Raw genomic sequence first — 23,073 nt, 5'->3', positions numbered from 1 at the left:
TCATCCCTTTCTGCTTCAGGACTGTGAAGGAACCAGCTCCTGATTTCATGACTTTCCATTCATCTTGAATTATATCCTTCGGACCGTGAGCCAAAGCAAAGCCTTCTTTCCTTGAGTTACTTTCGTGAGACAGAGCGTCACAGAGACAGAGCAACTAGAATATTAATGGACAGCGTGTTGCTACACTTTTTGTTTGTTCTTAATTTAAATGAATTTTTTTAATTCTTGAGTATTTTGATCAAATTCATCTCCCTTCTCCAACACATTCCAGATCTACCTCTATCCCTCAGCTTCGTGTCTTCTTTTTCTGCTTTACGCCCCTCTAGTACAAGGTGTGTTGCTCAAGTATTGGGCTCAGGGCCACCCCCCCCCCAGGACCACCCCATGTAGCACTGTCTACCTACAAGAAGTCATACCATTAAAGAAAACTGACTCTGAAGGCATAGCACACCAATCTCTTCTCAGCTAGGAGTGGAAATTCATGCTCACATCCTCTCTCCATGGTGGGATTTTATCTGCCCTGAGCTTGAGTAGATTTTGTCCACACTGCCCCAATAACTATTATATTTACAACTGCCCTGTTATATCCTGAAAACACTGTCTCCTTGTAATCATTCACCTTCTCTGTCCCTTACAACCTTTTCTTCCCTCTATTCCTCAGTGATTCCTGAGACTTGAGTGGAGGAATATGATATTGATATCCTATTTACAGCAAAGTACTCTGTAATCTCTTATTCACTGCATATTGACCACTTGTGGGTTTCTGTTAATTACTGCCTATGAAAAAAACAAAAACACAAAGCTTCTCTAATGAGGATTGAGATTCTGTAACTATGGGATGTTGATAAATCATTAAGTTAGTTTAATGCTATGCCAATTTAGCAGGCTGATAGCAATATGTTCTCCCCTAAAGTTAATGACCTGTCTAGGCCAGGTTCTTGGCCCCAGCAATGGTGTCAGATATGGGTTGAACCTAGAGGAGCAAACCTTAAATCCAAATCAGAAAGTATTTGATTATTTCCATAACATTTGTGCCACTGTTACACAAATGGGCCTACCTTGCCAGGCCAACTATTATCGTAGCTCATAGGCTTCACAGCTGGATAATATTGATTGTTTTTTTTTCTCTTTTGGTAGTGTGTAAGCACCTCCTATCCCTATGAGAGCTAGCTACTAGCTATGAAGCTTGAAGGTCAGCACTAGCTTGATGTTTCTCTACCTTATGATTCAAGTATGTGGTGGTGTCTTCAGCAGTAGGCTGTCATTACCTGATTCTGGAGGGCAAAAAAGAGCAAAAGCTAGATTAATCTGTGAAGTTTGGGATCTGTGCTCTAGCCTATATTTGTGGTTGAGATGTAAACAGAGAATGCTCAAGGATAACAGAGGTTAATGCAAATCCAGGCATGTGTTTCATCATTGTAGGGGAAGCATGAAGTTTGTACAAAGTAGTCAAGAAGCAGATAAATGTGAGAGACAAAACTTGGACTACCACAGAGGGATTTTTAAACAACCTGCTGAAACTTCAGGAATGAGGAAAGTCTAAAAAAGCAAACAAAAAACTGACCATATTAGGCAATTGCATCAGATTGTAAACCCACTGAAATGCCATTATTTGGAGGTACAATGTAGAGATGATGGCCCTGTTCCTTCCTCAGAATACTTCAGGGTGTGTCCTCTCAGTACAAGACATTCCCTTACATGATCACAATACAATATCCAGCTAAGAAAAGTCGATTAGCTTTAAACATCTCATAGACATTCAAGAAATACCGTGTCTCTTATTTCTGTTAGGCTGTCTCCTATGGTCTTTGTCATAGTGGAAGTATAAGAAGAACCTGGTTTCCAATTAAGGTCCACAGGGTATATTTTGATTCTCTGTCTCTGTTCCTCTGCCTTCTTCCCTTTCTCCCTCTTCCTATCTTCCCCTCTCTCTGTCCCTCTTTCCCTCTTTCTCTCTTTCTGGTTCTTCTACAGATAAAATAGTGTCATTGCCTTTTGCTTGTCATGTTTCATGGCATTGACTGTCATAATGATACCAACCACTAGTCTTAAAATGTCTGACATTTTGAGTTCATCTGATTATTGGCTTATGATAACATTCTAGTTTGACATTTTTGTCAAGAACACTATGGAGATGGTGTTGTTCTCTTTTTCCTGGAATGCATTAAGAAGTAGATAACATCAGGCATTCCACTCTTGATGACACTAAGTTGAGTGATATTCTCAAGATCTATCCATTTTGGAGGCACACATTTCTCTAGCAATAATCTAAGTCAACAGAGGTGTGAGAATTGGAGACTATGAGAACAATTTGAATTTGTAACATGATTTTAGCATCCACTAATCTTTGCCATCACATTATACATTCATTAGTTGATATTGTGTGAAGATGGTTTTCTGCATCCCTCTTTTCTTTCTTCCGTTTAGTTTCAGAATCTCTTTCCTGAGGAATAGTATTGCCCATAGGACATGCATAGGTCTTGTGTCCTCAATTAAGAAATCAAGATGACGCCATGGACTTCCACTGGCCAACCTACTCTAGACCATCCTTCACTGAGTCTCCCTTTTCAGGTGATTCTAGACTGTGTCAAGGCTACAATTAAAACTGACCATCACATAGCTTAAGCAGACTAAAACACTCTTTCTGGAATTTTCTATGTATAGACTTATAATCAGCCATGTCTCCCAGGACTATTACATCTTATCAATGTTATAAAAATTACTGAAAAATTGATAAATTATAAATGACAGTCATCCCTAGACCACAAAGGGAGGGAGGTCACTAAAATCTTAGCTCCAGAATCATCTCATTTCATCTACTCAATGCTGACCTGAATTTGCGCCAACTATTTTTCTCTTCCTAGATCCACCAGTATAACACCCTTGAAACGCGCCTCCCACTTCTCAATCCCAAACAAGTCTAGCCAGCCTCCTTTGCTATTGGTTTTATGAATGATGAATCATGGACCAGTCTCAACCATCCATTATCTGAGCAGCACACTTACAAGAAACAACTCTCTCCCTCCTACAACATTGTGACCATGGAATCTCTGCATTCCCTTGAAAAACAAGTTACAGTGGGCATTGAAAACCTCAAGTTAAAAGACAAGAACAAAACTTCATTAAATCTCACAATATAGAACTTGGATCCAAAGTGGGGGTAACTTGTCCTTTTATTTTCCTGCCAAGACTTTAAATGGATGAAATGAAACGTACACCTCACACTTTCATCCTGACATCTCTTTTCCTGGAGGGAAGGTAACATCTGGAAACCCTAGGCTAGCTCTTCTGATTACCAGCTGCATAGCAAATTTATTTTACATTTCTAGTCTTTCTCTCCTCACCCATATAACATATTCGATGATAGCAATGACTTCATAGAAGTGTTATGATGATAGAATAAAAAGCCTGCTAAAGAGAGCTCACAACATCTGGCATTTATTAGCCAGCGGTATGCATCCATCTTGTTATTAACAGAATGGCTCCCTGGGCAAGCTCACAAAAATCTTACCTAAGTATTCTCATGGAAATAGCCTTCTGATTCTTCAGTTTTCTTCATCTCAGCGTCTATTCTTACATCCTAGAAACACCCTCCTAGACGATTCTACCATCTCAGAATCAAATACATTCAAACTGAAGTTCCCATCTCTAGGATACTCAATTTTATTCCCTCACATTTTTAAACATTTTAAAATTTCAGGATAATCGAAGATCCACACACAATTGTAAAACATAGCACAATGAGCTACTGTGTACAGTTCACGGAGTTGTTTTACATAACAGTAGTGTAATATCATAAGCAGAAATTGCTACAATCCTCCTTCCTTAGCCAGATTTCTTTAGGTACTGTATTACTTAGTTCTGCATAATGTTATCTCTTAAATGGGTTCAAAAGGTCACTGTCACAGTCAAGATGCAGAAACTATCCATTACAGGAATCCCTCATAATACCGTTTCATAGTATCCTCTTTCTCCCTCTCCTCCCTAACTCGTGGCAGCCACTTGTTTATTCATCCATCAGCTCTTTAACTTTATCACGCCATCACACTTATAAGAATGGAGTCAGAAAATAAAGTTTTGGCACTTCCTTTTGAAGAGTGCATCATGGGTCCCAAAGTCATGAAAGTCAAATGATTCTTTGCTTCTCACCGCTGAGTAGAGCACAACCATCTGATCTACCACAAGCAGGCTGAGCAGCCTCATCTTTAGGTCTAGGTGAGTAGCTTTCGGGTTGTGTTCGTTATGGAGAAAGCTGACACGAGCATTTGCTTTTCTGCTTCCATGTAACGAAGCAAACTCTGTGGTATGATAAGCACACCACTAGTGAAGTTGACCCATTTTTCTCGAGTGGCTTTTTCATATTGCATCCCCACCAGACATGTGTCAGTGTCCAGTGCCTCTGCGTCTTCCTCAGTGTTTCCTGTCATTGGTACTTCTTATAATAACAACTTTTATTAGTGTATGTTGACATAGCTCTTTCATTTTAATTTGCATTTGCGCCTATAGCTCATGGTTGTGCCAGGTTTTCACATGTTCATTTAGGATCTCTGTGGCCTCTTCGGTGAAAGGCTTGTTCGTTTCCATTTTTCTAGTCTGATAATTTGAGTTATATATGGTTGGCTTCTAAGTTTCTAAGATTTTAAATATATTCTAGATACAAGTTCTTTGCTAAATATGTGACTTGCACTGTATCCCAGCCTACAGCTTGCCTTTTCTTCCAAAGTCTTTCACACGATAAGTGTTGATGAGCCCTGCTTGCTAATTTTGTGTGTGTGTGAGTGTGCGTGTGTGTGGATTGTGCTTTTTCAGCATCAATTCTTCACTTAGCCTTAGGTCCCAAGGACTTTCTACTTATGAGGTGTCTCTAAATTATTTTTAGTGTTGTATTTCACATTTCAGTTTCCAATTCATTATAGTAAGAGTCCTTTAAAATAAGACATGTGGGCAAATGAAGGGTTAGCTTTCCATGGAAGGTCACCCTTACCTTATCACAGAGTCCGGACAGCCTGGCAGATTCTTCAGCTTCCCATGGATGGCCACTGAGCCTTGTTTAAACAAGACGACCTAAGGCTTTTAGAGACCTGGAAACAATGTTTTCTTGGCCTTCCCCTCAGCTTTGATTAGAAGGTCACTTTTTTGTAGTTCCCCATGACACTGCTAATCTTCCTCCTCAGACAAACCTCTCTGCACCCAATTCTGCATGCCACTGACATTCATAATCCTCTCTGCTCCATCCAACTTTACCTCTACAAAATGGGGCTAAATTAAATTTAATTTAGAGAACTAAATTAAATTACATGCAAAGTACAACAAAAGCTAACCTAGATTACAATCAGCTCTCCATGTATTAACCATCACTGTATTTATATTGTAATAATTTATAATATAATTAAATTTATAATTGTAATAATGACCTTGGTGCATCTCATTCAATAGCTTAGGTGTCCATTATGTATCGATTGTTTACTCCTCTTCTTCACCAATCAGGTCACATTTTCTATAGTGTAACTCACAGTAGGGCACTATAGCCTCTGAAAAAAAAATTTGAACTGAATTACAAATGTTATTTCAATTACTATGCCAGCTTAAAAAAAAAAGAGCAATCCCGCCTCTGAGAAAAAGGTATCGGACAGGTCTGATGCTCTTTGGGTGGATGACACCTAAATGAACATCTGTACAAAGTCCCAATTTATTTCTAATATCAGAGATCAGACCTCTACTCTTGCCTGATGCGTCTAAAACAAAAAGGGGGAACTGTAGAGAGCTGCGGAATGCTATGCCTTAAAGATGGAGCTGGTTTCTGCCTTCCACCTTCCCGATGGTGAGTGCTCTCTGTCACGAACAACTCCACATTTGGCTAAGGCCGAGGATCTGGCTTGCTTCCATGTATGTGGACCTATCTGCATTGCCCCCGTGGCACACCTGGGTTGGCTACCCAGAGGCTATTTAAGCTGTGGGCTGGCTTTCCCCGGGGTCCGAGGAGGATTGTTCAATGTTCCTGAATAAATTGCATTGAAAAAAAAAAAAAAAGAGCAACTAATTTTTACTTCTAATCAACAGATTGTTTAATTGACAATTGATAAGTAGCCCTCTTCTTCATGTTTGTGTGAGTGTGTGAGTGTGTGTGTGTGTGTGTGTGTGTGTGTGTACGTGCGTATTTTATTGCAACTTTGGAAGTTAAATGACTTACGGAAAGAAAGGACAATCAGGTTACTTAATAGAGACAGAAAAGTAGACACCAGCAGTGGTGGCTGCTCCTCCTCTTCCTCCTCTGTCTCCTCCTCCTCTCCCTCTTTTCCTCCTCCTCTTTTGCCTTCTCTTCTTCTTTCTCCTCTCTTCTTTTTCTCTTTTTCCCTTTTGTTTTTCTTCCTTTGCTTCTTCTGCTTCTTCATGATCCCAGCACAATCATATTTTTTTAAGAGCAAAACCAATATGCAAACTTTATTAGACAGATTCTATTGAGTCCATTTTCACATTCCACCAGACCTGACTTTCCCCACACTTTTGGAAGAAGATGCATTAAGAAGGGTTAGTGAAGAAGAATTAGTTAAACATTGTGGCAGAGAATGAAAATTCAGGATTCTAGAAGATAAAGCTGGTGGAAATGGAGAGAATTTGACAGACCACACTGGAAAAAAAATGACAAATTCATGTGTAGAAAGAAGTTATATAAAAATAAAACTTTCTAGAAAAGCAGCAGAATCTTTTATGCCACTGAGAAGCTCAGAATACAGACGTAATTAACTACAAAAGGAGAACTCAGAATGTTTGGGTACAAAGTTAAAGCTGGGTGGGAGGAATAAGTTCTGGCGTTCTCCTGCACAGTGGGGTGTCTATAATTAACATAGTGGAACGCGTTCTTCGAAATAGCTAGAAGAGAGAATTCCACGTGTTTCACCACAGAGAAATGATAAATATTTATGGAGATGGGCATGCAAATTGTCTGACTCGATCATCATACAATGCATATCTGTATCAAAACCTCACACCACGCTGTGAAGTTTTACATTTACATATCCACAGAAGGTAAAAGAAAACAACCTCAAAATCTCTCAAAGGCTGTGAGCAAGAATTTGAATTGCCATTTGCTGCCGCAAAGCTGGCTTTGGTTTCAAGATGCACCATCTCCAGCTCAAGGGAGGAAATCTTGGCTAAGCCATCACCGGTGCCAGTGCCAATATTTGGTTTAGGGAGAGGCATGTGACACATTCTGAGCAACGCGGTATGAAGGAGGGTCCACTGAGACATTTGTTTTGTTCTTAAAATGAACAGATGTGAGAAAGGAGCCTTGCTACACCTTCCCTGTCTTTGCTGGCATTATGAAGATGCCGTGCTCTGAGCTCTTGAGGTCACCACACAACCATACAAATAGCTAGAGGGTGGAAAACCAGAACATTATGGAAGGAATGGGATGCCTAATGAAATAACACTGGTTCAGGAAAGAAACGGGAACACCTCTAGCTCAGGATACCTTGTTAGCACAACAAGCCCCTCATTTTAGTCAGCGTCATGGATTTTCTGTTCCTAGTCTACAAAAGTCTATCCACTGACAGTGCTTTGAGGTGGACTCTGTACATGCTACTGTCTATATATGAAATGCCTCCCCCAGACTCATGTGCTGTAGGCTTGGTCTCCAGATACGTTATTTGTGGAGACTGAAGTTGATCATGAGGGCAAGTCCTTGTGGGTACCTTATCTGTAGGCCTTTGCCATCTCTCTCTTCTGTCTGTCATGAGGTAAACTGCTCTGCTTTAATCTCCTCACCATGATGGGCTGAAAACCTTTGAACCCATAGGTTAAGCTATTGGTCTCTCTCTCTCTCTCTCTCTCTCTCTCTCTCTCTCTCTCTCTCTCTTTCAAGTTGTTCTTTCAGGAACTTTGCTCACAATGATTTAAAGTCCAACACACTAAGTCTTCCTGAAAGAGAGAGTTTAAACAGGAAGCATGCAGTTTAGTTGGTTAAAAGGGTGTTCACACTTCCAATGAATATTCCAGAAGACAAGCAGCCAGGCTTGCTGTACACATGGTGAGGGAGAGGGATAAAGAGCACCGACACAAGACACAGGAGGCCTAGGTTCAAAACCCACCTCGGCAGCTCACCAACTCTCTAGCCCTGGGCAAGATGCTTTATTGGAAGGAACTTCAGGCCCTTTATTGTAAAATGCCACAGTCATGCCTACCAGCGTGGTTGATACGGAGTATTAAGTGCAATCATGCAATAATAAAAGGCCTGTCAAATAGGAAACAGAATAAATGTTAGTTCCTTCTCCCCTAATTAATCCTTTGCTAAGACGAAACACTAACTCAGTTTATTAGACCATTAATTCAGATGCCGTCTTTCCAAGAAGAAATTACTCTGACAGTTGGGCTCGCATCATCAAGAGTAATCTCTGCTGAAAATCTTCCAGTCTTAACACTTCTCCCATGAAGCTTGGTGTGTTGCAGAGGGCTCAGGCTGGGTTGCTCCAGCCCTGGAGAAAATTGATGTGAGGATCCACAATCAAAGGGCTCCCACACCCTTGATTGTTTTATTCTCATACCTTACAGAGAGTATGTGGGTGGAAATAATGGACTTTGGGGAAGCATGCTTGCAAGAACTCTCCCTCCAAGTTATTTCCACCCTTTCTGTGACATTGCACTAAAAACTAATCATTTCCTGATAATTGTCATCAACCTTTTGAATACAATTAATTAACATACTGTCCTAAGGATATATTGTGTCTGGAACATAGAAAAAAAAAAAACAACAACTAGGACTTGGTTTTAACAAGAAGCATTCCTTACTACTGTCTTAGAAATACAGGCTGTTGTAAAGGTATTCAACTTTAGGATAAACAGAAGTCATATTTACTTAGTCATTAATTTACTTGCATGCCACATAATAACAGGACTAATATTGGTTAATATGTAACTAGAAAATAGTTGGTTATCATGAGTCTTAAAGATGCATCCACAATTTGGCCGAAAAGCTTTACTTCCAGAGATTTATTTTAAAGAAAGAATCGAGTGTCTATGCCACAATTATTTATTCTGTGTGTGTGGGCATTTTTCTGATATGTATGAGTGTACATGTGCGCTGCAAAAGTGTTTAGAGTCCGTGGAGGCCAAGGGATGGTGCTGGATCCCTGGAGGTGGAGTTGGGACATCTGGGAACCGATCCTACGTCCACTTCGAGAGCAGCCAGTGCTCCTAACCACTGAGCCATTCCTACAGGCACTGATTTTTTTAAATAGTGTTGTAAGGAGAAAATGGTCTAATAATTCAAGTTTAGATGATTCAAGGGAGTTTCAGAATGTCTACCTAGTGAAATACAATATAACTACTGAAAATGTAATTGTGGAAAGATATTTATTGGCATGCAAAGATTAACATGACATATTATTGGAATTTGAAAGGTTGTATACTATATGCAGTGTGCTGTCATTTAATTAAATGTACTGTATTTATGCATAAAACTTTCAATATTGTAAGCCAAATAAATATGAACACTAATCCTATTTTTGACATTCTGATTTATTGTTTTTGTAGTAAGCAAGAAGCAATCCTGTAGAAATGTAATTTTTAAAAACTCAGAACAAAATAGTACTTTCAGGTTTAAACAACAGAGAAAGTTTGTCATTGTTCATCTTATAGACTATCTTAGTTTGCCTTTTGCTGCTGTGATAAAAAAAAAATTTGCTTTTATGTTTATGCTTTTATCTTAGTTTGCTTTGTGATAAAACATTTGCTTCTAACCCAAAGCAGGTTGGGGAGGAAGGCTTTCCTTGGCTTACACGTCCACATCACACTTCTTCACTGAGGAGCTGGAGGCAGGATGTGGATGCTGTGAAGAAACTCAGCTCGCAGGCTCACTAGTCATGGCTTGCTCAGTTTGCTCTTCCAAGCCAGGACCACCTGCCCAGGGATGACAAATCCACCACAGGCTGGACACCCCCACATCAACCAAGAAAGCACTCCACAGACTTGTCTATAGGCCAATCTGATGGAGAAATTTCCTCAGTGGAGGCTCCCTCTTTCTGGGTAACGTCAGTTTGCTTAAGTTGACAAAAACTGACGAGCACGCTGATTCTCAACTCTAGCTTTGGTCTGACTTAGGATACTCGAGAGAAACAGGATAAGAAAATCTTGGGGCTGTTTTCTTGGTAGGTGTAACTCCTCTGAGGTTAGAAGACCTGTGTGGTGAGTCTCTTCCTTTCCACTTATCCTACTACTGACCATGAACCAGACAGCCATGGCACAGATTCAAGCAAGACATCTCACATCTGGTGCTGCTGCAGCCTCTGTGCTGATGATGGGGACCATCGGGAAGATTTTGTTCCTCTGCTTGTCGGTTCTTTGTGTTTTCTTCACTAGTGTACAACCTGATTCGCATCCACTCTGGGAAGTAGCTCCTGCCTGTCATTTCCAAGCAGGCTCTAGCACAGCCCCGCCAACTGACCTAGATTCAGATTTGTTTATAATATCAGTAATTTGTGATTGTCTCCGGCTTTTACCCACACCCAGCTATTTATGCTGTCAAGCCCTTCCAAACACATTTCACCAAAACTCTTAACCACAACGTTAGGAGATTAGAGCTGTAATTATTCATTTTATAGATGGAGGAAAGGGTTGACCATCATCGTATAGGTAGTAAGATATAGAGTCAAAATGAAAAGCCTGCTCTCTTTGGATTTTCTTCAGAGACCTTGTAATTCAGTGGTTCTCTGCCTGTGGGTGGTGGCCCCTTTGGGGTGGCATAACAGATAACCCGCGTATCAGATATTTCCATTATGATTCATAAAAGTAGCAAAATTATAAAGTAGCAACAAAATAATTTTATGGTTGGGGGTCACCACAGCACAAGGAAATGTGCTAAAGTGTCGCAGTATTACAAAGGTTGAGAACCGCTGTTAAATGCGCTTGTTTAAATAATGATTTAATGGTTGCCTTTGGGAAAGAGTTCATGTGGGCACTGGTGGGTGTTCCTACACCTGAAAACATGATCCCAAAAAGGTAAGACCGAACCACTTCCAGCCACAGAAGGGATTTGCTACAAGTCAACGCTCTTGGCTGCTAGTGGCAAGGACGCCCAAGACATAACCTTAAAGCCTGTGTGTGGAGGCTCCCTGCTCGCTGGCTGCCTCCCAACCCCTGCAGACCTCAGGACCCTATGTAGAAAGTGAGCTTTTATAATGCTGGTCCTAAGCATCTCCTGTGTGAGCATTGAATGAGATGCTGTATGTGTAAGCAAGAAGTCTTGGTTATGCCTGAATAGCACCGCTTCAGCCTCAAACCCCAGTCAGCATTTTAAAACAAACAAACAAACAAACAAAACGAATGAGGGATTTTAGAGATTTGGGGAAACCTTAATGTGAAGAAGTCCCCCTGGTAGCATTTCCCCAGGTTTAGCATTAGTAAGTCCCTGGGAAAGCTACTGGCTCAGGGACCCCATCTCCTGTCTAATGCCTTTGACGTAAGGATTCCGTGCTCGGTGCCGAAGACCTTTGTCACGGGACTTAAGACTCTCCTGTGAGTCAATGTCATAAAATCCCCTTACTCATTTTGGATTCTGCTCCCTGGGAGCAAATCAGAGCTTTGGCAGAGAGTTGATAGATACTTTGTTTTACCTTCATGTGAGAGCTGGCACAATTATTCAAAAATTACTCAAGGCTTAGGATTATGGTGGCATGAGGGCTAATCTTAAACAAAACAAACCGAAAACCTAGTATTAGACTTGGCAGAAGTCAGATCTTTCATGACTATTTAAAAAAATTAGCTTCAGTTATAAATGTGATACGTGGTCATGTTTGAAAATGTAAATGTTCCACTTGAGGCGAAAAGAAGAAACCGCACTACATAATTTCCGCTCCCCCTTGAGGGCGTAGACTTTGAACATCTTCTCTGACCACATGTGCAAACGACTGTAAATATCCCTTTTAATGCAATGCCACCCTTGGACACTGCTCCTGAGAGTGCTTTTCCGCTCCTGAAAGTTTGATTTCCGTTTTCATATCCACATGCATGGCTGTGACCGTTTTCAACTTTCTCCCACAGTATCTCATTACATGGCTATGTCACAAATTGTTGTTTTCCTCTGAATGGAGACTTGGTTATTCATGGATTTTTAGCAGTATGAGCATCTTCATTCAATTATGTGAGTGTGCCAAGGAGATGTCATATATGTGTGCACATACATACATGAGTATGTGGGTGCATGAGTCTCCAGGTGTGCACACAGGGTCCAGAGCAAGCTGTCAGGAGTTTTCCTCTATTACTCTTTTCCTCACTGCTGTGTTGCCTGGAAAGAGAGTCTCTCATTGAACTGGACGCTTGTTTTTCCAGCTAGACTGGCTGGCCAACCAGCTCTTGAGAACTGCCAGAATCCTCTCCCCAGTGCTGGGGTTACAGGTATACTCAACCATGCCTGGCTCTTTTATCTGGCTCTAGAGGTTCAAATCAGGTCTTCAGGTCCTCATGCTTGCAGAGCAAATGCTCTTACCCAGTGAGCCATCTCTCCTACCTCCTGCAGGGAACCTCTCAGAGAAGTCACATCAGTAAGTCAAAAGTATGGTAGCTCATGACTGCAATCCCAGCAGGACTGCAGGGAGACTGAGGCAGGGAGGTTGCTGCTAGTTTGACGCCAGCCTACGCTACATAGTGAGTCCCAGAGCAGTCTGCACTACGAAGTGAGATACTTTCTCAAAGCATCAAACACTGCTAATTTAAATATTGACCGACACTACTAAGCACCTTATCTTGATAGTGGCATTATTTGCTACTCTTCAAACACAGAAATGAGGATCCTCTGTGCAGGTATAGACTGCAATAAGGAACTGGACTAGTAAACTGAGGCACGTGATATTAACAACTCAGCGGACACCAGATTAAACACCATGAGCCCTTGATAACGAGAAGTGGCAAGTGTTTGACCTCAGCTGTACTGGAAATCTCTGAACCTTCCACTTTAGCAACAGTGTTGGAAAGGACTGACTTTCATGAAGGGATTAACAGTCTTGGTACTGGTGTTGTGTGCTATTGCCATTCCAAGTGCACTGCTCACATTAAGTCATCCACTCCTTCCAACCCCTACAGGGGAGGTGCTCTTAAGTTACAGACAAGAAAAACAAGGCATTGAAAACTTAAGTAAACCTCCCAGGGCTGCCCAGCTGGTAAGTGGTAGAACTCCATTTGAACCTCGAAAGCTTGGGCCCAGAGACAGATACTTTAAACATGGTAAATTGTACCTCTGTGCTCATAATGATATGCTAGTCACATTTATGGAAAACCTAGTCTGTGCCAAGAGCAGCGGAAACACAAAGAAGAAAATGTTGTTCCCACCGCAGTCATTTAAAGTGGCTTTCTACGCTGTATTCGCCCTCATCGGAACGCCACAAAGACAACAGCACGGTCATATTCAGCTACTCACATGTGTGTCATCACATATGACAGATAGTGGCAATTTGCTTTTTCTCCATGAAGTTCAAAGTGACTGTGCTCCTCCAGTCTGGGGCAGGGATGCTAAGAACCACTGTCTTTTGGACACCACCTGGTTGCTGTGCACATGAACTCACAGCAGATGAGGTTACATACACCAGGCCTATACCAGATAAAAAAATCAAGCATGAGTAGAGAAGCAGCTACTGAGCCCTGGAACTTGCTGAAGGGCTATTGGCAGCTGATGGCTGCTGGGGCAGGGAGAGTCACTTTCCCCTATTAGCCCCTGGTTAGTTGCCCATGAGCCAGTGGATGGCTTTCTGTCCGGGCAATATGGACAGTGCTAACTAGATTCTGTGGACAAAAGGAAACTGTTAGCTCTAATTGCCCGGTGCTGACTAAAATTTAACATCCTCAGACATTGGCAGGATTGCCATCTTCCCATTGTCAATATGAACAATTCCACATTGAAAAGAAGGGTCTAGCTTGGATGAAGGAAAATCCACCCCATTACAGAAACAGGTCACTGGACTGCAATAGCAACCTCAGTAGGAGCAGCATTCCCCATCCACAAGTCTAGATTTTCCAACATGTGTTTCCATAGCAGGTGAGAGCAGCAGGAGGAGGAAAAGCCTCCAGGGAGTGTCTCCTCATCACCATTGTTCCCCTGGCTCAGTGTCTGAGAGCTCAGGACTGGGTTCAGATCTGTTCTCTTCCTCCCCACTGTGTGGATTTAGCTTCTCTAGCCTCGACTATGAAACGAACCTAAGATTCTACCCTAAACAGACAGGATAACTCAATTCCTAATGGAAAGACACCTCCACCCATCCATCATTGCTCCTTCTCCCATGTCTTATTCCTTTTTGTTTTGGTGGGAAAGAAAAAAAAAATACGATGTTTTATAGCTAGATCTAGAACCAAAAAGAAGCATGGCTTGTGGAATTCTGTGCTATGGTGGTCAGAGTGACTGATAATACATACATACATACATACATACATACATACATACATACATATATATATTTTTTTGCCAGGTAGTCGCAGTTATGAACGGTCATCAGACTTATTGTTATCATCATCACAGAGCCAACTAGTGAGCAAACAACACGTTACCCTACTGTTCTTTTATTATCCCAGACATTAGACACAAGCCAGTGCACATGGTTATTCGGTAAGTTTTGACAGTTAATTTGTTTATCTCTTTCAAGTTTTCTTTATTTTTCGACTTTATTTTTCTACTGCTGTGGATAGAAACCAGGGCCTCCTGTATGGTAACAACTGCTCTACTGCTGAGGTCCATCCCCAGCCAGCAAAGTTTTCTTTTTCATACATTATGATAGTAATGTAAAGTTAATTAAAGGCTTTGCCTGCACTGTACAATAAAACATGACAGCCAGAGCGAATATGCAAATTTGACCACCACATCAGTCAGTTTTAAGAGCAATTAAATATTTGCTCTGAGCACCTCAGATTACAAGGCAAATCTTTATGAAACCCACTCTCTGTTTCTGTTCTTACACTAGTATCCAGGCTGTGCTGTTATTCTCTTATGTTGGGTTTTCAGTTATATAGTATGTGAGTCTTCATTTGAAGATATTTTTCTTCCTTGTTCATGTTTGAGCAATTAATTACCTCTGTCCTTTTGTTAGTCGGGCAACATGACGCAGTGGTTTAGATTCCCCCATGAGAAGGTGTCAGCATCTCATGGCAACAGTGTTGACCCTGTATCTCCCCACAACGTGAGCTGAGACCTTCAATTAGATGGGCTAGCCTTTGCCAGTGTTTCTAGTCAGGACTGTTTTTTTATGATGCCAAGACAACTTTGGACAAAATAAAGTATAATGACAATGATTGATTCATGCTGCCTGTTAGAAATTTATGGGTTCAAAGGAAATGTTTTTATAGTTGAATTTAGAAAGGTAAATGTATATTCTGTCAGCATTTTTACTCTGTGTCTTAACCTTATATTTAACGAAGTATTTTTTTTTTTAAGTCTGAATAGCAGTAAATTTAAAACTAAGCGAAGTTTGAGGAGATGAATAACAGTGCCTGAGATGTGTTCAGCTGGAGCAGCAGCTCTCAGCTTGTGGGCCGTGACCCCTTCGGGGTTACAGATCACATATCCTTCATATCAGATATTTACATCAAGATTCATAACAGTAGTGAAATTACAGTTATGAAGTAGCAACAAAAATAATTTTATGGTTGTGGTCACCACAACATGAGGAACTGTATTAAAGGATCACAGTGTTAGGAAGGTTGAGAACCATTGAATTGGAGGGTCTGGGAACTAGGTAAGACAAGCAAGACAGGCACTAGAACGCATGTTTCAGGATACATCAGACACCATGGTGCCTTCACTCCAGTGTCTCGCCCACCCCACCCTAAGTTCATCTAGTGGACTCTGAGGAGACACAAGCTTGTCAGAAAGAAGGTTACACCACTCACATCTCTCTCCCCCCAAACCATACTTGGCATTGCGCTGTGGGAGAGGATAGCCTTAGTCCTACTGAGACTTCATGTGCCAGGGTAGGTTGGCACTCATGGAGGACCTCCTCTTCTCAGGAAAAGGGGAGAGAGGAATGGTGGAAGGGATGTGAGAGTGAGACTGTAGAAGAGAAAGGGGCTGTGATCAGGCTGTAAGTGATAAGACAAATTAATTAATGAAAATCCAAAAAAGAACTGCAATCAATGAAGGTCTACAGAAAAAAAGGAAAAGAAAAACATCATCCATGCCAATAACTCAGAATATTTCACAGCTTTGGATCTTACATTATGGTCTTTGACCCTTTTGAGTTTGTTTTTATACAAGGTTAAGAGATGAGGGCCTATTTTTATTTTTCTCCTAATGCATATTGTGTTTCCCTGCTTATTGTCTTATTCCCCGCACATTGTGTTAGAGGGGTTACCATTTCTTTGATGTGTTTGTCTCCTTTCTCAAAAACAGATGGCTGTAGATGCGTAAGTGTGTGTGCTCTCTATACGATTATATCAATCTATATGTATGTTTTTATTGCAATACCATGATGATTTTGTTGCTATGGCTCTGTAGCATGTCTTGAAATTAGGTGCCAGTATGCCTCCAGTATTGCTCTTTTAGCTTAGGATATCTTGAGCTCTTTGGGTCTCATACATGCATGTGAATTTAGGATTTTTTTTTCTAGTACTGTGAAGAATGTCATCGATATTATAATATAGTTTGCTATCAAATCTATAGTTTGCTATTAATTCTATCTATGACCACGAAGGGCTTTTTCTTCCTCTAGTGTTTTCTTCGGTCTCTCTCCTTAGTGACGTAGAGCTTCATCCACAAGCTCTGTCACCCGTTTCATGAGGATGGATCTTTGCGCATTTTTAGGCCACTGTACATTAGACTGTTTTGTTGAATTCTTTCTTGGTGAGTTCATTATTGGTGGATAACAAATCTCTAAGGTTTTTATATTGATTTTGTAACGTGCCACTTTGAAGAACTACTTTTTCAGTTATAAGAGTCTTTTACTGAAATCTTTGAGGGTTTCCATATAAAGAATTATATCATCTGCAAGCAGGGATCATTTAGGAGAATCAAGAATTGAAATATGGGATTACACCAAATTAAAAATATTCTTCAAAGCAAAGTAAACTCTCAAGTCCCTTTTGAGCATTGTCTTCTCCTTATCTGTGACTTCAGTTAATCTCAGAATCTTTTTTCTTTCTTTAATTCTTTATTAATTACACTTTGAATCCCCCCCTGTGGTTCCCTCTCTCCTCCCATCCCAATCCCTCCCTTCCTCCAGCCTCTGCATGCATGCCCCTCTCCAAGTCCACTGATAGGGGAGGTCTTCTTTTCCTTCCTTCTGATCCTAGTCAATTAGATCTCATCAGGAGTAGCTGCATTGTCTTATTCTGTAATACTGCTTCCCCCTCAGGGGGAGGTAATTAAAGAGCAGGCCAATCAGTTTATGTCAAAGACAGTCCCTGTTCCCAATACAATGGAACCCACCTGGATACTGAACTGCAGAAAGGCAAAGAGGATGGACATCAGAAGAAGGAGAAAAGAGGGAACAAGTCAGGAGCCTGATACAGAGGACCTCTGAAAGGCTCTGCCCTGCAGACTATCAATGCAGATGCTGAGACTTATGGGCAACCTTTGGGCAGAGTGCAGGGAATCTTATGAAAGCAGTGGGAAACAGTAAGATCTGGAGAGGACAGGAACTCCACAAGGAGAGCAACAGAACCAAAAACTCTGAGCACAGGGGTCTTTCCTGAGACTGATACTCCAACCAAGGACCATGCATGGAGATAACCTAAGACCCCTGCACAGATGTAATCTCAGAATCTTAGAGATACACAAGTACAAACGCAAATGCACAGACATGCACAAAAGCTCACTTTGTATTTTTTCATCTTTCCCATTCTTTACACACCTAGTTCAAGATCTCATTCCTTATAATTAAAATGGCCTTCTAACAGGTGTCTCTGTCTCCAGTTGGTCTTCAATCATTGCAGCCACTATACTATGGCCACATTCACACATACCATCTTGATCACACCAAGAAAAGAGACAATTTACAGAATGGGAGAAGGCCTTTGCCAGATGTTCAGTTCCGGAACATACAAAAAACATAAAAGCCTTAACAATCGAATAAATAATCCATTCGATAAATGAACAAATAATTTGAGCAGACACTTCTTGAAAGAAGAAACACAAACACTCAGTAAATATGTAGAAAGTGCACAACATCTTTAGAATTAAGAAAATACAACTGAAGACTAAATTCCATCTAACTTCAACCAGAAGGAATATTACATTTAAAAACAATAAATACCAATGGAGATGGAGGAAAAATGGGACTCATATACATTGTTGGTGAGGATATTAGCTATTATATTCACCATAAAAACATTATAGAAAGTCTCACAAAAGTAAAATTACAATTATGTTATGATCAAGTCATATCACTCCTGGGCATATAAGTAAAAGAAATGAAGTATGCATACATTTGAAATACCTGAATACTGGGAAAGTTTATTGTGGCACTATTCACAATAGCCAAGTTATAGAGTCAATCTAACACATCATTAGATGACTGGATTAAGAATATAAAGTATAGATGAGGAAAGGAGCATTACTCACCCATAACAAACAATAAATCTACATCATTTGCAGGAAAATGGCTATAACTAATATATGCCAGAAACAGAAACGCAAGTATGGCATATTTTCTCACATATGAGCTAAAATAAAACTTAGAAAGACAACCTGAAAGGGGCACAGGGATTACTAGGGACAGGTGATGGGGAAGTGAGGACAGAGGGACAAGAATCATGAGAGAGGATGTGTGGAAGGGTAAATACAATGAAAGAACTGTCACATTGAAATCCATCAATCTGTTCAATTAACATCACTAATAATTACAGAAAATAGTTCACAAAGAAATGCAGTTAACTGAGCCTCTAGGTATAGAATGCTCAAACATGCAACAGTTGTTAAACAAGGCCATTCTCTTCCCAGGAGCTGCCAGCCACTGACAGTAGACACACAAGCCTTGACCATTCGGCCCAGTATGGACTCCAGTAATACAGTCTAAAACCATTCAATGGCCAATTTTGTTTCTTTTCTTCCATCTTTATTGTCCTATGAACCACTAAGTGCATTAAGGCTCTTATCATTTCTTCGCAGAGGACCAAAATGACATATGCAGTAAACAACTAGGCTTGCCAGTTGGTATTTGGAGTTAGAGGTGAAGTGATGGCTCCAATGATTATTTTATGTTATGTAATTATCAGAAGCCTTGATTCTGGAATCCAGGTTCAAATTCCAAGCTCCTCCATTTATTCATTATACAATTATACAAGGTCTATTACTTCTCCTTGCCTAGTCCACAGAATGGGAATATTAATAGTAATTGAAGGCTATGTGAGCTAATTCACTTAAAGTACTTAGCACAGGTGCCAAAGAGAGAGGTCTGAAATTAAAAGAATGTGTTGCTTTTGCAGAAGACCCAGGTTCAGTTCCCAGCACCCTCATGGTGGCTCACAAAAGCTTGTCACTCAGGTGCAGGGAATCTGATGGCCTCTTCTGACCTCTGATTGCAGAGCACAGACACAGTGCACATACATGCACTCAGGCATAAACACATACACATAAAATACACATACACGCAAATATTAAAGATACAATACTTAGCATAGTGCCTCTCCCACATCTGACAGACAGAAGAACATGCTCAATAAATGGTAATTAAAGAACACACACACACACACACACACACACACCGAGATCCTGTTTCAGAACGCTGTTCACTTTCTCCTACTAAAGCAAATGAAGATAATTAGAAGCACTTTGAAATCATGCTTACAATTTGTTTCTCAATTCCTTTTCCTATTTCTTGGGGTGTGGCTCCTCTCCACACAATTCCTCCCCTTCCTGTCCACTGCTGTCATTTGCTTCTTCCCCTCTTCCTTTCTCATCCACCCCAAGTGGCTATTCCTTCTCCTGCAGAGCCTCGTGAAGAGCTCTTCTCCATCCCTCCTGTGACTGTCCAATCCGGCCACCCCTCCAGACAGTGCCATTTTGAAAGCAAGTAGAACAAATGAGAACTAGTGGAAGGCTCAAACTGTGCTGAGTTGGGGGGGGGACCTTCACACACTGCTGCTATGGAGAAAAATTCTCTTGTTTTCATAGAAAAAAAAAATCCCTACCCACCCACCCCTTTGTCTAAGACCAGGAAATAGTTTGACAGTGTGGTGCTTAGTAAATGGTTAAAGAATGAATGATTTCAGTTGAAGATGCTTGTCAGCCAACAAGCTGACAAGTTTTAACACACATGAGCTGTAAAAATGAAGTGTTTGGTAAAGCAATTTCAATCCTCAAATGAGGACACTATTGCATAAGAGAAAGTGTATTTTAATCACTTAAGTGTGGGAGTCATATAAATGGGTTTTATAAAATAAATACCTAGTCTATCAAACATCCAAAAGTAAGCAGGAGACCTTAATCAGGGACATAAGGGGAAAGCGGTATGCTTCCTTTTCACCACTGGGCACATATATTTCCTGCTAAGTAGCACTGAATGCTAGCTTGTTACCACACAGTTCCATAAACGCTCAGAAAATTAAAACCTTTTATTCCCGTAAAACTGACTTCACACAAAACTGCCAACTTCAGAAGTAGGGTTAGAGTGTTTTGTGATATGACTGAGTGCAAGAATTGTTTTCTTACAATTCTTAATAACATCTGTATTAGCAAAATTATGATACATGCGAAGTCGCTACTGATTCTTCAGCTGTCCTGGCATTTAACTGAAACCATCAGGATATTTATATTCAAAGGTGAGATTCTTACATGCTAGAAAGCACAGTCTTAGCTGTATTCATAGAACTGGAATAGACAGTGCCTAAAATAAAAGCCAGTTATGTACAGAGCAATATAGGAACATAACGTCAAACGTCTCACACTGGTTTTTAAAGGCTCCTAATATTTTGCTGTCTCAGGGAACCACCCCTACATCCTGAAATTCTTTATGCTCCTTTTAATAATCATCAATTGTACATGGTTGGTAAAAATCACTACTAAAAGATATGTAATTAAAAATCACAGGTAGCCCTCTCTGAGCACACCACTAAGTTGTAAAATACTAAATTATGAGAAATAAGAAGGAAAAGTAATATTCACATTAACTTTCAGGAATATTTACTTGTACTGATACTACTGATACTACTTGTATTGATAAACTGTGTTACTGAAGTTTTCAATCATCTTAAATTCAAAGAAAATAAATGCCTTTTATATTTTATAGTCAATGTCATGAAGAAAAAAGTGATTAGCCAATATAAAATAACGAGGCTATTTACCACCTTGTTTACAAGTACAAGGAACTAGCAGACAGCACAGGCATGAACCCAGACTTTTCACTTACCTGGTTATTATTTAAGATGCCTCCATTTTCAAATACCCATACCTACTCTACATCCAGAACACTCATTTGTAAAGGTGAATTTTGTTTATTATTATTATTTTTTTTGAAAATCACTTTTTTCCTGGGTTCTGACTTACTTATTTTCTCATCTTTACAATCGGTTAGTACTGGCCTCCAAGAGCAAGAAGACCATGCAAAATGACAAAGATAAGGAAGCAAGTTGCTTGTCACCTTGGTGAGCAATGCTCAAGAAGTGTTTCTCGTTGGCATGCGACGCCTTACAGTCGTAATTAGCTCACCACGACAATTGCACGCGCACACACGTGTTCTGCAAAACAAGGCTTTTAAATAAAATAACGCAAGTGTCTGACTAGCTTCAGGGTTTGAATTAACAATTAAGTCTGCACCTTAAATCGTTTATCTCTATAACTAGAGGAGCAAGTTCCGAGGATGTAAATCTCACCCAATAAGACAAGGGGCGGCCGAGCGCATTATTAATTGCTAAGCAATTTCTTAATTTTACACTCTAACTTTCAGCGGTAGAAAATAAGCACGGTGATGGATGAGCCCACACACTCCTGCCGCTCTGTGGGAGTGCAGCAGCCACACGCACATCCTGTGCACAGCGTAAACGCGGTTTCTACAAGCCAAAGTGCATTACTGGATTCAGCTACGGCAAACCCTCTCCGTCTACTTATCACGCGAGCACTAATATATAGAGTAGCAAAATGCCTGCTGAACGCTGCAGCTCAACATCCCCCCCGGGCTTCCTCGGGAGCACAGCCTCGCCTCCTCCCTCAGCGACTGCTGAGTTTTAAGAAGATGGGTGACTTGGGGTGGGGATGCTCGGCTGCAGCCAGGTAACCCTACTCTGCAAATCTCCAAAGCCCCACGCTCCTCCCCACTACACCACACACACACACACACACACACACACACACACACACACACCTTTCATTTGTTTTAAGGGGAGAAAATGGTTTTAAATAGCTATCTAAAACATGCCATCTTCATGGGTCTGAGAATGTTTTTCTTATACTTGCTGCTGATGTATAAGATATTTCCAGATCTGATTAGAAAGACTGGCTATGCATAAAAAGTCCTGCTTTCAACAAGACTCCTTTAGTGAAAGCTGCCTGAGCAGACATATGTGCACATAAATTACCCATATTTCTCTATACACATGAGCACATTAACAAGCATGCATGCACACGCACACCAAGACCTGCAATTAATCCCCTGTTCTTTAAGCCCCCTTTCATGGGCTTTTGCATGCATGTCATTCAAAAGAGAGATCTTTAGAAAAAAAAAATGGTAAGCAGCTGCAGCTAATGCGCTCGAAAGTGACAGGTTAGAGAAGCAAATACGTTACCAGTCGCATTTTGAAGTTTCTCGAGCACCTGCAGGTTGGAGGAGACTGAATCAGAGGCTGGCGCGCCGCGTTCCCTGGAAACACAGAGCCCGATGTGGCTGTGGGGGAATGCGAAGCGAGCGTGAGGCTGGAAACCTTTGAGTTGAGCTCACTCTGAGCACCACAGAGCCTCAAAGAGGAGGAAGAAAAAAGGCAGCCCACAGACAGCGAGACGAGAAACTTCTGGCACCTCTCCAACTCAGGAATGAATTCTCTGTAATTTGGAGATGGATAGTTGATGGAAATGAAGAGAAACTTGGATTTCCCAGCGAATTTGCTCAGCCACACAGAAAGGAGCAGGTAACAGACGAGCTCATTTGAACAGTCATTCGGGAATCAGGAGCAAAT

General features: G+C 40.8%; 1 protein-coding gene across 1 annotated transcript in view; it reads right to left on the bottom strand.

Moving 5' to 3' along the window:
• The window catches only part of Schip1 (schwannomin interacting protein 1), a 722,809-nt gene extending 699,988 nt beyond the window's left edge, over positions 1–22,821 (bottom strand). Inside the window, exon 1 of the mRNA XM_060378408.1 lies at positions 22,687–22,821. Within this exon, the coding sequence (XP_060234391.1) occupies positions 22,687–22,695 (9 nt within the window). The 5' untranslated portion in view covers positions 22,696–22,821. The remainder of the gene's footprint in view (positions 1–22,686) is intronic.
• Between the last annotated feature and the right edge of the window lie 252 nt (positions 22,822–23,073).

Source organism: Meriones unguiculatus, chromosome 2 (genome assembly GCF_030254825.1).
Source record: "Meriones unguiculatus strain TT.TT164.6M chromosome 2, Bangor_MerUng_6.1, whole genome shotgun sequence".
NCBI classification, from domain to species: domain Eukaryota; kingdom Metazoa; phylum Chordata; class Mammalia; order Rodentia; family Muridae; genus Meriones; species Meriones unguiculatus.
The sequence above is the reverse complement of the archived record's forward strand: the minus strand, read 5'-3'. Positions and strand labels throughout refer to the sequence as shown.